This window comes from Rhinopithecus roxellana, chromosome 13 (genome assembly GCF_007565055.1).
Source record: "Rhinopithecus roxellana isolate Shanxi Qingling chromosome 13, ASM756505v1, whole genome shotgun sequence".
NCBI lineage: Eukaryota > Metazoa > Chordata > Mammalia > Primates > Cercopithecidae > Rhinopithecus > Rhinopithecus roxellana.
The window spans coordinates 96,742,604-96,757,853 of NC_044561.1; the positions used below are offsets into that span (position 1 = coordinate 96,742,604).

A 15,250-nucleotide genomic window follows, 5' to 3' on the forward strand; every position below is an offset into this window, starting at 1 on the left:
TCTCTGATTATAAAATCTCTGAAACTAAACTGAACATGCCAGCATCTATACATATGTACTATATATTACATACATCTTTATATGTATATTTATGTATTTTGTGTTTTATATATTAAATATGCATATGCAAGGAAACACATTTTAGTTGATACCATTGAAAACAGTTTTAACCAGGAATATTAGAACCAATGAAGCAGAGAACTCAAAAGGGTGGATGGAACTGCCCAAGGATAAAATTCTTGTGCTATACTCTCATGCTCTCATCTCGAGAATGTGAATATGAGAAAACATGGGTTATTAGTTTTAACATGTTAAGACTGTGCAGTCTGTCCTTCATGTCCATGGCAATAGAGGGTGAAGAACAGCTGGAGAACAAAGAAGACCCCATTCCCCTTAGTTGAGTATAATCTAATGGTTCTCACCTAATCAAGAACAATAGAACTAGAGGTAAAAAGAAACTAAAAGATTTTAAAAGTTAACCAGTATTAGTAAAAGATAACTATCATGCACATTTAAAGATAAGGTTTACATAACCTCATAACCTCCAAACTGTAACTAAGCTCATAGTCATCAAAAGTTAATTCCTAGGAAGAATTTGATTATAACAGTCTGTTCCATTATAAACACACCGGTTTTTAGCCATTTCCAAGGAGATTAGAAGTAGGTTTCACCAGTCATGCATGGCAGGATCAGAGGGGATGCAAGGTCCTGGAAACTGACCTAAAATACTGCCAGTAAAATAGTGGGTAGTTGTGGGTGCCCTGCTCTTACAAACATTTGCTGAACCCTTCCTTGGATCTGATTCTAACCCAGGGTACAGAAGCCCTGACACACTGGTAAGTGTTCAATCTAAGCAGCCTAATTTGACTTCATTCTGTTTGGGCGTCAGTCCAATTGGCAGATGTTCTTCTAGAAGCTGATCTCAGACACTTTCCCTTTCTAATTTTTTGGCACTGTTGCCTCTGTTGCATGGGCTATTATCTCTGAAACTTTATCTCGGGTTATCCAGGTTTTGCTTGTTTTGTAGGCTTTAGTTTTCCCTTACATCTTTCTGCCCGAAAGAAGTTCATTTGAAAAATACTAAATCACTGGTAACACCTTTGGTGCAAATATGACTTATCAAATAACTTGCCTGCAATTTTCCAGCCATTCATTACCTTTCCCCCACCCCCGCTAAAATATTAACTTCAGAAACAAAAATGCAAACACAAGGTCATCACTGTGAGCACTATACAAATGCACCATTTTCTCTTACAGGTTGGACTTTATAGAATGAAATGCCAGAGCTTTGATATTTATTATCTGAAATAGGTTTAACATTTGGAGAAATGTGTTCAAACACACAACCTTGGAAAGAAAAGCAAGTTGATAGGTCAGCGAACAGAGGGTGAGCAGAAAACACGATGTGCATAATTTTGCTGCGTGTTGGGTGAAAAGTTAGAAAAGTGGGTTCTTTGGAGAATAAAGAGCTCTCAGATGAGGTAAAGGTAAAATACAAATAAATTTCCAACTCTTGATGAGGGCCACGAGATACCAGTTTTAAATATATACATGACCACAATATCAATCATGAAGAAATCTTATGTTTTATTGAATACTTTGGCCAGTTCAGCCCCTTTGAAGGGATCACTAATTTAGGAAAGAAGAACAACAACCCATTATTCACTTTCCTGCAGGTTCATCATTTTCCTAATTCTTTCTATTGATCCTGCTTTATTCTTTCCGCAAATTAAGGGGCAGGAGGAGAGTTTCTATAATAGAACAGCAATGTCTGGTTCTTATCCAAATATTCCACCTAATAAGGCTGTAAATTCTCATGGACTGGACAATCACTCTGCAACATTCCTGAGAATTGAATAATATAATAATCTTGAAAGTCAGCAGAGTGGATTATCCACTTTTTTTTTTTTCTGGACTTGAACTTGTGAACTTAACAGTAGCGCTGCAAAAAAAGCAAATGTGCTAAGCACTTTGCCAGAGTAACCTTCCATGTAGACTTTTCATCTTAAATACACACAACTGAAAACAACTACAATTTTTGGAAAATTATGTACAAACCCGATACTTCTTTTGATTACATATAAATACAAATTAGCTATTTTTTTCCTAAAAAGTGGTTATAATAGTAAATAAATACAAAATAAATCTGACCATTATACTTCATGTGCTGGGGTTGAACCCATATAAAATGTACAACTAAATACATTTTAAATCTTTAAGGAATAATTCTCTGATTAAAATATTTGTTTTCCCAACTTCTTTTCGTAGATATAAATATATTTTCAAAATAGCTGTTTTTTTTTTTTTTTCCATTCCATTCCATAAATAAAGTCTTCATTGGGAAATATTAAAGTGTCAACTGGGATGGGGTTTTTTTTGTTTTTTTCTTTTTTCTAAAATATATATATATATATATATATTTATGTATTTAATTTTGCTGTATTAGCGACACCCACAACCCTCCACAACCATGTCCTGATAGTTCTTTAATACAACCTTTTCATTTTCGTCAAGGTACAGCATCGAGATAGCACTGAGTTCCGTTGGGACACAACACGCCTTAGGAATCTTAGAGTTAACAGAGTTGACCAACGTCTGAACAATGGCATGATTAGTGGAGTTCAGATGATCAGCCAGAGGAAAAGGGCATTCTCCGTGGCAGTAAAAGGCGTGATACCCCGGGGGAGCCACAATCCAGTCATTCCACCCCACGTCACTGAAGTCCACGTACAAAGGGTGTCTCTTACAGCTGGACTTAAGGCGTTTCCGCTGTTTGTGTTTTGCTTGACGTTTTTCTCTTTTGTGGAGAGGATGCCCTTTCCCATCATGGCCAAAAGTTACTAGCAGCGGCCTTATCTGTGACCAGCTGTGTTCATCTTGGTGCAAAGACCTGCTTATCCTAACATGTCTCTTGGAGACACCTTGTTTCTCCTCCAAGTGGGTCACTTCCACCACGAATCCATGGTTGGCGTGTCCCTGTGCAGTCCACCGCATCACAGCGGGGGTGACGTCAAAACTTTCCCACCTGCTTGCATTCTGATTCACCAACCTGGTGTCCAAAAGTCTGGTCACGGGGAATTTCGAGTTGGCTGTTGCAGGTTTTATGATTTCATAAATATTAATTCGGTGATGGAAACTGCTATTGTCTCCTAAAGCATCTTGCATCTGCTCTCGAAAAACCTGAAGCTCTGCTGAGGTGATAAACTCCTCCGTAGGGATAGAACTTAAATTAAAGAAGAATCTCCGAGTTGTTTTCCCACTCATTTCTGGTAGTTCTTCCAAAGATTCTGATTTGATAGAGAAAAACAGGGAAGAAAAAACAAAAGTCTTTCAGTAAACCAAGTAATGACATTTGATTATCTACGAAAATTTTTAAACCTCCTTGTGGGATTTGATTTAACCCACGTAAAAGTTGGTCACAGAAAATAAAAATTTCCTCTTTAAATAAAAACGGAGCCTCCTTTCTCTCTGTTCTGTAAGTTCATGTCATCATGCATTGCATACCAGGAAACAACCTTTCATAATTCTTTGTTGTGTTTTTGATCTAATACATGAATACTGCTTCCAGGTGGCTATAATAATGGGGGAAATGGTGAAGCATTTCTTTGGAATTCCAGACTTTAGGGTAAAAAAAAAAAAAAAGTCAGCACTATAGTTAGTAGAGGTCTAATGAGTGAGGATTTGAGGAAATTATTGCATTTCTTTTTAAAAAAAGGCTTTAATGTCAATCCCTTAAGCAGTATTCTAAAACATTACTCTGCAATTTAGATGATTTACAAATCTCAATATACAGATTTCAGCTTCCTAATTAAAGACTCTGAAACTCAACATCAACGATGACATTTTGCAAAGCACACCCTACTATTTTACTCAAAAGTCCAGAGACAAAGGCATTTACAGGGGTCTACTTCTTTGGAAACGTATGGGTGGTACTAGGACACTGTAGTAATTAAGGCCAAACAATTTCAAGAGAAATAGCTTTCCCAACTGTTGTCTGTTCTCTCACCTCTTTATGACCTCAAATATCAAAATCTCACTTTAGACGCTTTTGGAAGAAAAATAAATGACCTGTCTTCTGTTTGTAATGCCTTTGTAGTTTTAAAAGATAAACTATGTTAAAAACCATGTACCTACCTAGTAATAGGCTGCAGGATGGACACAAAACCAACAAAATGATAAAACTTTACGAAAATATGATTATGATCTACATGCCAAAAGGAACAGTCTCATCCTATTACAGAATAATCCTTCTATACCCACTATCATTATTTCAAAATAGCCATTTAAGTGGGCCATGCACAAAAGCTTCGTCTGATTTAAAATTTCTGAATTTCAATTTTTAAGAAGTATTGTTCTCCAAGCAAGTAATATATAATACAGTATCTTAAATGCTTGTAGTCTGCAAATCATCAAAGGTACAACATTATTATTAAACTGATAGTATATACCATGAAAGTTTGAGATATTTAAGTTTATTTTATTCTAACTTTACCACATCCTATCATTTCACTGCCAACAGAATTTGCCTGCTTCATTCAGATGTCCTACCCAAGTGCTAACAAAATCTATTTTGCCATAGTTCCATGCTATCATAAGACTGTTTTTTTATTAATTTTACAGTTGTATTTCCCCTAAAGACAAACAGCTATAAGTTGTGCACTGAATCTAGTTGCCTTAGCAAAGGAGAATCATGTCAGATCGCTCACTCAAAGGATCTACCTGTGTAAGCCTTCATCATCAAAGCAACAGTCATTATGCAAGCTAAGTGGACACACCAAGTTCAATCAGGGCGGTGTATACCAAACTATGGAGTAACGCTTTAATGCAGTGCTTTTCAAACTTCAGCCTTCACATAAAACAGCTTGTACACCGTAAAGCTTCAGATGCAGGCTCTGATTCAGTAGGTCCGGGGAGATGCCTGAGATTCAGCATTTCTAGCAGCTCCTCCAGGAGGGGATTCTGGGAACTGCTAGACCACACTTGAAGTGCCAAAGTTTTGTAGGATGTTTTCCTTATTCAAGTGTAGATTGACAGAGGAGTGCCTTTTTAAAGGGCCTTTTTGTTAAATAATATAAAAATGAATAGAAGAACCATTAGTGGTGGCAAATGAGTAAGAGCTGAATGGACCAGCTCTCAGTGGGCCCAGCCAGGGTCTCAGAACAGAAGGTTCTTCTAAAGCTCTTCTACATGGATATGGGGACTATCAGGCCAATAGAGTCCTTTAGGGGTCCCTTGTGCCTATTAATCCAAACCTCTGGGGGAATACCTTTCAGGATCCATCCACATTCTAAACCCCACTGGAAGCTAATGGTACTTTAGGCCAGACGCAATCATTAAAATAACCTTCCGACCATTTGAACCCGGGCTCCTCTCAGTGGCTCCGAACAAGTACCAAGGATTGTGTTTAGCCTCTTTCTTTCTCCTTCTCCTTGCAATTCAGATATTTCTGCTGAAGGTAATTTTTCAGCCAAGAAGGTAAAAGTCAGCAACCTCAGATCCCAGTGACACCAAAGCCAGCCCAGCACCTGAGCTACTGGCTTATCTGATAAGAATACACATAAGAAGAACCTCTTTTCTTTCAAAGAGGGGGAAGCGAGGAAAATTATCTAGAGCATTCACTGACTACTTATATTAACAAAAGTGCCCAGAGAAATCACAATTGCAAGAAAAACCCTAAATCCCAATCCATAAAAAAACATACATTCTCACACATTCTCTCTCTCACACACACGTACACACACACATGGCCAGATGATGACAGTGAAGGACAAGCTACAAGGCAAGTATGAGGGAAAGGTAAATGAAGTTAAGAAGATGGGTATAAAAAAAGATACGAAATAGAATAATAACCTCCAAAAAAAGTAAATGACAAGACTGAATCATATAAAACTGCCACTATTTGACCAGAAACACAGACAACAGCCATTTTCTGTGGTTCAAGGTCTCGGTGGAAGTTTGTAGCCTTAGCAAAGGAGAATCACTTAGTGGCCTTAAGAAAGGAGAAAAAAATACACTACCATATAATAATAGGTGATACAAAGATCTTTCTCTGACCTTCCCACTGCACCTCAGTGAATCTGTTTCTTGAAAGATCCCATCCTCAATACAAAAGCATCCATTGCAACACCCCTGAATTGTAGAGACAGGTCACAGAGGTAAGTTAGAAGTTCACAGAAACCCTCAAACCCAGGAAAGTAACTGGCCAAGGTTAGGGAATATATCATCATTTTCTTTAATCTGCCAGGGCAGAGTATGAATCTTTTCTTAAGGGTACAAAAATTAAAGTCTATTTGAAATAAAGTCAATTAAATAAACAAACCTTCTATAAATTATCACAGCAACCCTGAGGATGCCAAAAATATAGGGATCCTCAAGTAATGTATGCTTTTTGGAGACTGATACAATTGCTAGTTTTCTGTAAATATCCCTTCCTGAATAAGCTGAAGTTCTTAAGGGATTTGAGGATTACGAACTGTCTTTGACCCGAGTTTCTGAGCTCCTAAGTTCTTAACCAAATGGATGGAGCTATGGCTGCAAAAATGTGAGAAAGTGAAGAAAAATAAGACAACAATGATATTTGACCCTTCCTCCAAAAGTGAAGTCCTAATTCAATAATCTATACTACATCAATCATTGATCTACCTTAAAATAATTCAAAAGACTGAGCTGAATTCTCTCAGCCAGCCTAGATCCACTCTGGCCTCCTTTTCCCTAGAGAAGGGAAGGGTATAACATTAACGAAAGAAGTCATAATGATAATGATAGCTGAATGCTTTTTTTGAGTGTATTCTGCCACTATCCGATTTATATGAATTATTTCACAACAAACCAATTTGAGAAAAACACTCATTATCTCCATTTTGTAAATGAAACAGTTGGAGTTCAGAGAGGTTGTGTAACTTTCCTAAGGTCACAGAGCTAGCAAATTAAGAGTAGATATATGTAATTGAATCTACTGCAGTTCTCAGGTTTCTTTATTTTTGTTTTGTTTTGTTTGTGAGACAGTCTCGCTCTGTTGCCCAGGTTGGAGTGCAGTGGCGCAATCTCAGCTCACTGCAACCTCCACCTCCCAGGTTCAAGCACTCCTCCCACCGCAGCCTCCCAATTAGCTCAGATTACAGGCGTGTGCCATCATACCTGGCTACTTTTTTATATTTTAGTAGAGATGGGGTTTCGCCATGTTGGCCAGGCTAGTCTGAAACTCCTGACCTCAAGTGATCTGCCCACCTCGGCCTCCCAAAGTACTGGGATTACAGGTATTAGCCACCATGCCCAGCCAGTTCCCAAATTTCTAGCGGCACTAGCCGGCACAAATAGACGGCACTACCTAACATACACAAGGACTCAAAAACTGAAGCAAAAGTCAAAACCATTAGGGGCACATTTATGTTTAGTACAATATAACACTGGATGAGTACTGTCCCAACTAAATGAACAGAAATATACAACTTAGGTATGATAGACAGAACAGATAGAAATGACCAGAAAAGTGATGGGGTCCACTGGAACATGTCTATTTTATACGGAGCTGCTGCTATTTTGTGGCTGCCCTTTTGTTCTAAATAAAGTACGGTAAAGTTTTATCAAAAAAGTAAGTTACCATTATGCTTTGAGGATTTTAAAACACACTTTGGGCTAAAAAACCTCCAGTAAAACAACGACAAAAACAACAAAACCTGGGGATATTCTGGCAAATCAGTAAGGCTGGAAGTCACTGCCGTAACACAAAATGAAAGAGGCTGAGTATAATAGACAAGATTTTCCAGATAATAAAATAACAGAGAACTGATCAAGGAAAAAAAAAATATCAAATACAAAAGGTTAAAAATATTCCTTTTAAAAAAAAATACAGCAAAGGAAATGGCAACTAAAGGAACAGAGAGCATGGTTGTCATCAACCCTGATTTGGCCTCTGCCCACCCTTAACAGCAACTCCTTTGGAAAGATGAAGTATTCTCTCATTGTCTCAGTGAAAATACACAAAGAGCAAGTCTAAGAAGACAAAATAGTTCACTGCAAAGGGATCAAGAGAAATTTAGGGGAACCGCTAAAAAAGAGGTGGAATGGAAAATGTCAGTGCCAAGGAAGTATCATTGGACACCAAAGCCTCCATCTCAACAACCATTTCCAAATAGAGTAACTTTCCTACTTAATGCGGCCTCTGTAATGACAATGAAATACCTGGGACCACTAGGGAACCATACCAGGGAAGTATTGACTTTGGTGGATCTATGTGTCCAAATCTGTTGTTTGCACTGGGAATTTGTTCCACAAAATCTCTAATGAAGAGCAATAGTTGTTTCTTGAACTTTTCTATTATACAGATATTTTCATAATAATTGTATTTGTGGAAAGAGGGTTAATCTCTATTTGAAAGCTTTAGTCACAGAGGCAAATAATCCAGTTATTTCATGTAAAAAGAAGACTGTGTCCTTCAGAGTGAGGAGAAAAAGCACCTGGTCTTTCTATATTCCCATCCGACAAAAAAGCATAAAGACTTTTTGGAGGGCCAGAGAAGTCAACCAGTTTCAACGTGTTTCCAACTACAGCATGCACACAACACTCTTTCCACTTGCAGAAGTGACTTTTCTATGTTCAATGGCAGTTTCGAAAGGCCTATGTAGCTGAAGCACTTTTTAATGACCTTGAAAACAATAACATTTTAGCAAAGCTTATATCCTCCCAAATAAAAGCCATTGGAGAAAGGACTAGACAAAATTCAATAGGAAAAATACAACTGATAATTCTGTCTCAGATACCCTGTGATACGGCTGCATTATACTCATATTGGTTGAAAGAATGCCATCATGATGTCCAGTAATTCCACCAAACCATCCAATCACATCACAAAGAAAACCCAACAGGTAATTCTTATGATTGGGTCTTTATGGTCTTTTATTAAATAAATGCTCATTAATGCTGTAGGAACTAAATTCTGTTCTTGAGCCAGCAACCTTCATCACATGGTTTACCAAAAATTTTTTTAGTAGCATGCATGGCACAAGGATGTTTATAAAAAGCAAATCCTGGGTTTATACAACAATGATTAGTCTTGAAAAAAGTGCCATATCCATCCAGACTAAGGATGATATATTAGTCATAACGAAACAAGAAATGGATTAGTTGAAATTTGGGGCAAAATTACATAGCTTTTCTCCATTATCTAAGTGCATTAAGAACTGAAGTTATTATAAGTCGATTTTAATCAAGTTGGTAACTTCTGTACCGTTTCTCAGGTAACATTTACACTCACAAAGATACAAATTCTGACTTTATAAACTTAAGCATGCTTTTTAAGTTAAAATAACACAGTTTAATAATGTGTAGCCTGTTTAGTTTTGATCAAACCACTTCTAGATAAAATATTCAATGGAATATTTTAGGTGTTAACTAACTTAAATGCTCTTCCTTTTAAGTTGTAACAGAGACACAGCATCTTCTTGGCCTTAAAAATAAAGTTAAGAGCTTCCATGCTAAATTTCCAGAAGAGGTTTCTAAAACAGCTCTTCTTATTACATTTCTATACAAAATAAAAAGTATTCTAATCAGCACTAACTGGGAATGATTAGCTGGATCTATAATCATTTCAGGGTTAAGATGGCAGAATGTACACATACACACAAATTTTACATATGACAACAGGGGACTTCTGCTTTCATTGAATGAATTCTGAAAGAGTGGAGTGAGATCTTACTGCCTTTCAAATCTGATTTCTGCTAGCAGAGAGCACCTCACTTAGAAATGTGCTTGTACATGAACTGATGATCAATTCAGTGTCCCTGTCATAATGTATAGCTGCCTATAGCTGCCTCAATGATAAAGTATCTTCTGCTATGTGGCCTGCCTTTGGGACTTATTCCCATTACCAATAGATATTCTCACAAGTATAAGTCATCCTTCACACTGGGAGAAAACATCTGGCTGGGTCATTTCTGATTAGTCTATTATCAGTGTAAATTTCCCACTTGAAATTTACCACCTAAGCAGGAAAAGGCAAGAAAGAGAACTTCACCCCCAACCCCTCAAATATCCTTCAAGTGGTTGCTCTGTGATATACAATTTTGTACTCTTTTCTAGGATTTGAAGAAACCCATGCTCTATTTTAAATGTATTAAGCCAAAGAGGCATTTAAAAATGTAGAAAAAGAACTGAAGTGGAACATATTTTTGACTAATTGCTCTAAGAACTTAGGTACAGCAGATCTCAACAGCTGCTGTAAAACATTTCCAGTCCACTAAATGCCCTTCTGATGAAACAAGCAGAAATATCCCACCTTAGAAAAACCACATGTAGTATCATAAAAGAAAAAAAAAAAATCCACATTTCAGTGCACATGAAAAAAAACAGGCAGCTGCTACAAACGTTTTTATCTGAAGGCTTGCCTTGTCTCTACTCAGAGCCTATCTCGGATTTAAGCACAGGACAAGAAAGTCATTGTGGAAACAATAAGATTGATTGTAGAATTGATCTCCCACGGGGATTAGATTGGGATTCAAAATCTTCCACACCAGGCCCAGATCAACTATAAATTAGAAAGACTTTGGGGCCCTGGGCTTTGATTTTTCAATACTATCTCTGAAAACTCTGCCCTTGGCTCTGTCTACCCTGAAACCCTGGCTTAAGCAGCAGATTTATAGAGCAAAAGCTTCCAAACAGACTTAAAGAAATCTTAATCTGCCTCCCTTTTCCTCCTTTTCCCTCTGTGGAATTCTTGCACGTTTAGCTGACTAGGGGCATGCCTTTTGCCCTCATCTTCCCCATCACTTGATTTCTCTCCAATTCTTCCGGGAGGAGTAGCTCTTCTGGCTGCAAGCCAGGAAGAGGGTGCGGAGTTACTAAAGGGGAATCCCTGGCTCCTCCACCACACAAGCAGTGAGTTAAAATCAGATTCAGAAACCATAGTACAGAAGCAAGAGTGGAAACGTCCGCTGGTGCCCTGGCTAAGCTGCCTCTATAGGAATGGCTGCAGTCTGCCCATGGTGGAGGGCTTTGCAGGGTGACTCCCCGCCCCCACGCCCTGCTCCATGCCTCACCTTCATGGTGGAAGCTGCGCACAGTGTTGGCTCGGCTGGCTGCCCTCTCCAACCGGTGGTCTGGGGCGGGTGAGCCCGGCTGACCCGATTGCCTGCGATACAGGTCTAGCATGTAGGGGGGCACCACGGCGTCCCTGCTGGGGGTGGGTCTCTGTTTCAGGCCGAACATGCTGAGCAGCCGCAACTCGAACTCGCTCAGGACCTCGTCAGAGGGCTGGGATGAGGGGCGGCCCGACGACGACGCCGCGAACTTCCTGCGGCCCAGCTCCGGAACGAGGCCAGCCGCGCCGCCCAGGAGGACCTGGGGAAGCAGCAACGCTAGAAGACAGCGGGTCCCGGCCACCATGGTCGACCTGCGGACAGGACCGACGTGAGTCACCCGAGCTCCCCGCCCAGTCCTCCCCCCTCGCGCCCCCGCGGCCCGGGCTCCCATTTGGCTGGTGTGCCTCCTCCAGGGTGCCCTCCTGGCTTGGCACACTCGCGAGTCTAGGTGAGACCGACCGAAGCTCAAATGTTTGGGATAATGAAGGGCCCCAAGTTCCAGAACCAGGTGATTTATCGCTCCCATCCAACTCTTAACTAGTGTAACATCGGATTTGGGGTTTGCCCTCCCCTCCCAACCAAACCAGCGCCAATGACTGTCACTCTTTTTGTGTGTGACACAGCGCTGACTGCCAATGCTGGGAACCTGGGCGAACCACCGCTTGGTCTGACACTATGCGTCCCCTATATAAACCCAAATGCAGAGCGCTGAGCGCTCTCTGGCATATAAACACACACAAATGGTGCATGTGACTTCCTTAGAGGCACTGTATAGAACTTCCTGATACACACACACACACACACACACCCTATAACTTCCAGACCCTGTAAGCTCAAGGCCACAACTTCTGAAGCCACTTACAACTTGTGTCCCACGCCCCTACACTCAGGGGTGTCTGGAGAGGCAACTCCATCCCGCATCCCCGTAGCACAGTCAAGATACTCATGTATCTTCCTGGGATTATATAAATGGTGAATATCTATTAATGCACGTGTCAGCTGTTAAAAACACAGCACCAAGTGGTTCTTCAGTACTGACCCCTCGCACTTCTGGAAACAAGAAGGGAGAGCCCCAACTCCTACTCCTAGTACTTTTCTAAATGGGATAGGGCTCTGAGTAAAGAAACCAAGTCTCCCGGAAACACTTGAAGAAGGGAGATCACCATGGCAGGGCGGACAGGTTCTCAGCTAACGGGTGAAACCCAAGGGCTACCCTCTCAAGGAGATTTCTTTGACTAAAAAAAAAAAAAAAAAAAAAAAAAAAAAAAAAAAAAAAATTAATTTAAAAATAAATAAATAAACAAAACACCTCATCTAAGTGTTAACAGCTCCAAAAGTATTCCGGGGGGAGGGTAAGAAAGAGGGGTGGAAGAGTGCGGGCCGAGAGGGTGAGGCTGATGGTCGCCCGGGGCAGCTGGAAGGGGGCACCCCGCAGGGCTCCGTTGCACGTGGACTGGAAAGGGGTCTGTTTACTTCTGGCCTGGACGTAAGGAAGGGCTCTGCCGCAGTGGCTGCCCAAATCCCCCTCCCACCCACCACCTACCCCGGCCCCTGGCCCGCGTCCTCTACCTTTAGGAGACCGCAGTCCGTCTAAGAAGCACGCGGAGACACGTCCATTGAAAGAGCGTCCACATGGAAAAACTCTGGTCAAAGGACCTGGCGCAAGGACCGAATGTCCGTTCCTTTTCTTTGCCTCCTCCTTCTCCCGGGTGCTGGCCGCGCAGTCTCTTTTCACGCTGGGAACAGCGTCTCAGTGTCGGGCAAGGCCAAGGTGTGGAGGGGCGGTGGGGCTCGGAGGTGGCGAGGCAGGCTCCGCTGGGGTAAAGGCACCGGCGCAAAGTGGGGAGCTCAAGTTATTCTCCCTGCAAGTTCAAGAAGTCCCCAGCCAAGTGCTGACACACAACAACAGCGAGCAGGGGGAGGAGTGCGGGGCAGGGAAGGGAAGGGAGAAAGGAGAAGCTGGTGCTGTCGTCCTCCTTAGGAACCAGCGCCCGAGGGACGCGTGGTCCCGCGCGGGGCCGGCTCCAGGACTCGGGGAGCGAGGGTCGGGCGCTCCGCGCTAGCTCCGCCGCGGCCCATGGCTCGGGGCAGCCATCCTGGGCGACGCCGGGTCCGGGGAAGGGCACGGCGGCGATTTCGGTGCCAGGCGAGTTGCCCCCCCGCATCACTCTGCCTTACTCCAGTGCACCCCCATTCGCGCTCGCCAGTTGAAAGCACCGCGGCTCTGGCGCCCCGTCGTCCTCGGGCGCATTCTCCGGCGAGTCGAGCCAAGTCCCGGGCCGCCGAGGCGGGTGGTTGTGCTCTCTCCTCTCTCTCCTAGCCCTGGGGCCAAATGCCCTTTGTGACTAGCCTGGGGTCCGATCACACCTCGGCCGGCGCTTCCCAGGCCCCCGATCTCCTGCAGTAGGTGCTCGGCATCGCGGCGCTAGGGATCGGCTCCGGAGTCCCCGGCACTCTGCGCGCCCGTCCGCGGCTCTGGCGCAGCCCGGGCAGCAGAGGCCACGGCGCTGTGGCGCGCTCTGCCGGGTGCTCCAGCCCGCGCGGGGTCTGCGGCGCGCGGGTGCCTCGCGGTCCCCGGTGATCCGCGCGGCGCTGGCCCGGAGAACGTTCGGGTCGCCGGCGGAGGCTGTGGCGGCAGATGTGCGGCGGAGGCTGCCAGTGCCGGGTAGGGTGTGGGAAGCGGAGCGACTAGCGCAGCGCGAGCCGGGCGCAGCGCGGCTGGGCGAGGACTCCGGCGGCGACGGCGGCGGCGGCGCCGTGGCGCGGCGCTCGCGGCTTTTAAAGGGGACGCCGCCTGCCGGCTCCCTCCCGGCCGCGGCCGAACACCTCCCCCTTCGCGGCGCGGCTCGCCGGGGATCCCCGAGCGGGCGGGAGCTGCGCGCAGGGGTGTGGACGGCGCGCCCGGGCAGCCGCGGCGGGGTGGGGCGGAGGGCGGGGGCGCGCGGCCGCCAAGGGGGGCGCTCGCGCCTCCACTCCTTGTCCTCAAAGGTGAGATCAGCTGGCGCGCCGGACCCTCGCGGGGACTCCGGAGGCGAAATCCAGGACAAATGCAGGGTCAGGGTCTGGCCTCTATTTCCCCTCTGGGCCCGTTATTCAACTTTCAGTTTGAAGTTTTTCGGTAATATACAATTTCAAAAAACAAAACAAAACAAACACCTCAATTACAGCGCATTTTGGCATAGCATAGACGTCGGATCACGCTTCTGTTTCCCCGGAATAGGAGGAAAATTAAAAGAAAACAGGAGGCTGGAAATTGAGTGTTTTTAAACATGAATACAAAGAGATGTATGTATTTCCATATGTAAATGCATGTGTACAAATTTCCTTTTACATAAATATGTGTATGCATTTATTTTCATATCCATATGCATGTTATGGTTATATAAATATATCCAATATACAAAAATATGTACATATATTTCTATATATTAATATATGAGAATATACGCAACCGAAGGTAAACATTTCGGTAAATATGTGTCTATGTATGTGACATGGATGTCATCCTGCTTTACGTGACATGTGTGTAACGTAGACTGTGTGTGGCAGCCTGAGGGATGGATGGGAGGGATTTGATTTCTTTTCATGGTACAACCACTTTGTGCCTTGTGATGTTTATCTCACCCAGCTCAGAGGCAGGCGATTAACAGCTCAGAGGAAGGTAAAATAACGCACTGTGTGAACCAAGCGTACAGGACAATTCCAGTTTGGGACCTTGGAACCTTCTACTCCACCCTCTTCCATCAGGCCCCCAAGAAGTAGGGCTGTAACACGTGGCCAAGTCACTCCTCAGCCGAAACATTCCTCAGAGCTGCTGCAGGATGAGTCTGGGGCCAAGGCTTTCTACCCTTCCCAGGATTTCAGGAGACCCCATGCACAGCACCTCGGGCTTGCCCAAATGATTCCTGAAATAAAGGGCAGAAAATTTTTGGAAAAGGCCACGGTCTGCTTTCCCAGAGCTATCGGGCCTGCAAAACAGAGAGAAAAAAGTCAGAAGCGGGAGCTGGTAATAAAACTATTATCCATGTGTATTATTTTTTCGGTGGGGGAGCTAAAATAATACCAGGTTCCGCTCACGTAAATCGGATTAGCAACCCACAGAGGCGAATCAGGCACTTGCTGTTTCTAAAGGTATGAAGGTCAAATAAGGTATTTTGGAAGAAGCCTGACTACCA

At 43.3% G+C, this 15,250-nt stretch overlaps 1 protein-coding gene across 1 annotated transcript; it reads right to left on the reverse strand.

The window, feature by feature from the left end:
- Nucleotides 1-1,261: 1,261 nt before the first annotated feature.
- BMP2 (bone morphogenetic protein 2) lies at nt 1,262-13,826 on the reverse strand. The gene is made up of 3 exons (XM_010387775.2): nt 12,645-13,826; nt 11,034-11,386; nt 1,262-3,287 (listed from the first exon to the last, which is right to left on the reverse strand). The coding sequence occupies exons 2-3, from the start codon at nt 11,377-11,379 to the stop codon at nt 2,443-2,445; spliced, it is 1,191 nt and encodes a 396-aa protein (XP_010386077.1). The 5' UTR covers nt 11,380-11,386; nt 12,645-13,826; the 3' UTR covers nt 1,262-2,442.
- Nucleotides 13,827-15,250: the final 1,424 nt, after the last annotated feature.

Bases quoted from the DNA above. Each gene is read 5' to 3' on its own strand.
- BMP2 (XM_010387775.2), bottom strand. From the start codon at position 11,379: ATGGTGGCCGGGACCCGCTGTCTTCTAGCGTTGCTGCTTCCCCAGGTC. The intron at 3,288-11,033 runs GTGAGGCATGGA...CTATCAAATCAG, and splicing joins GCGCAGCTTCCACCATGAAG to AATCTTTGGAAGAACTACCA.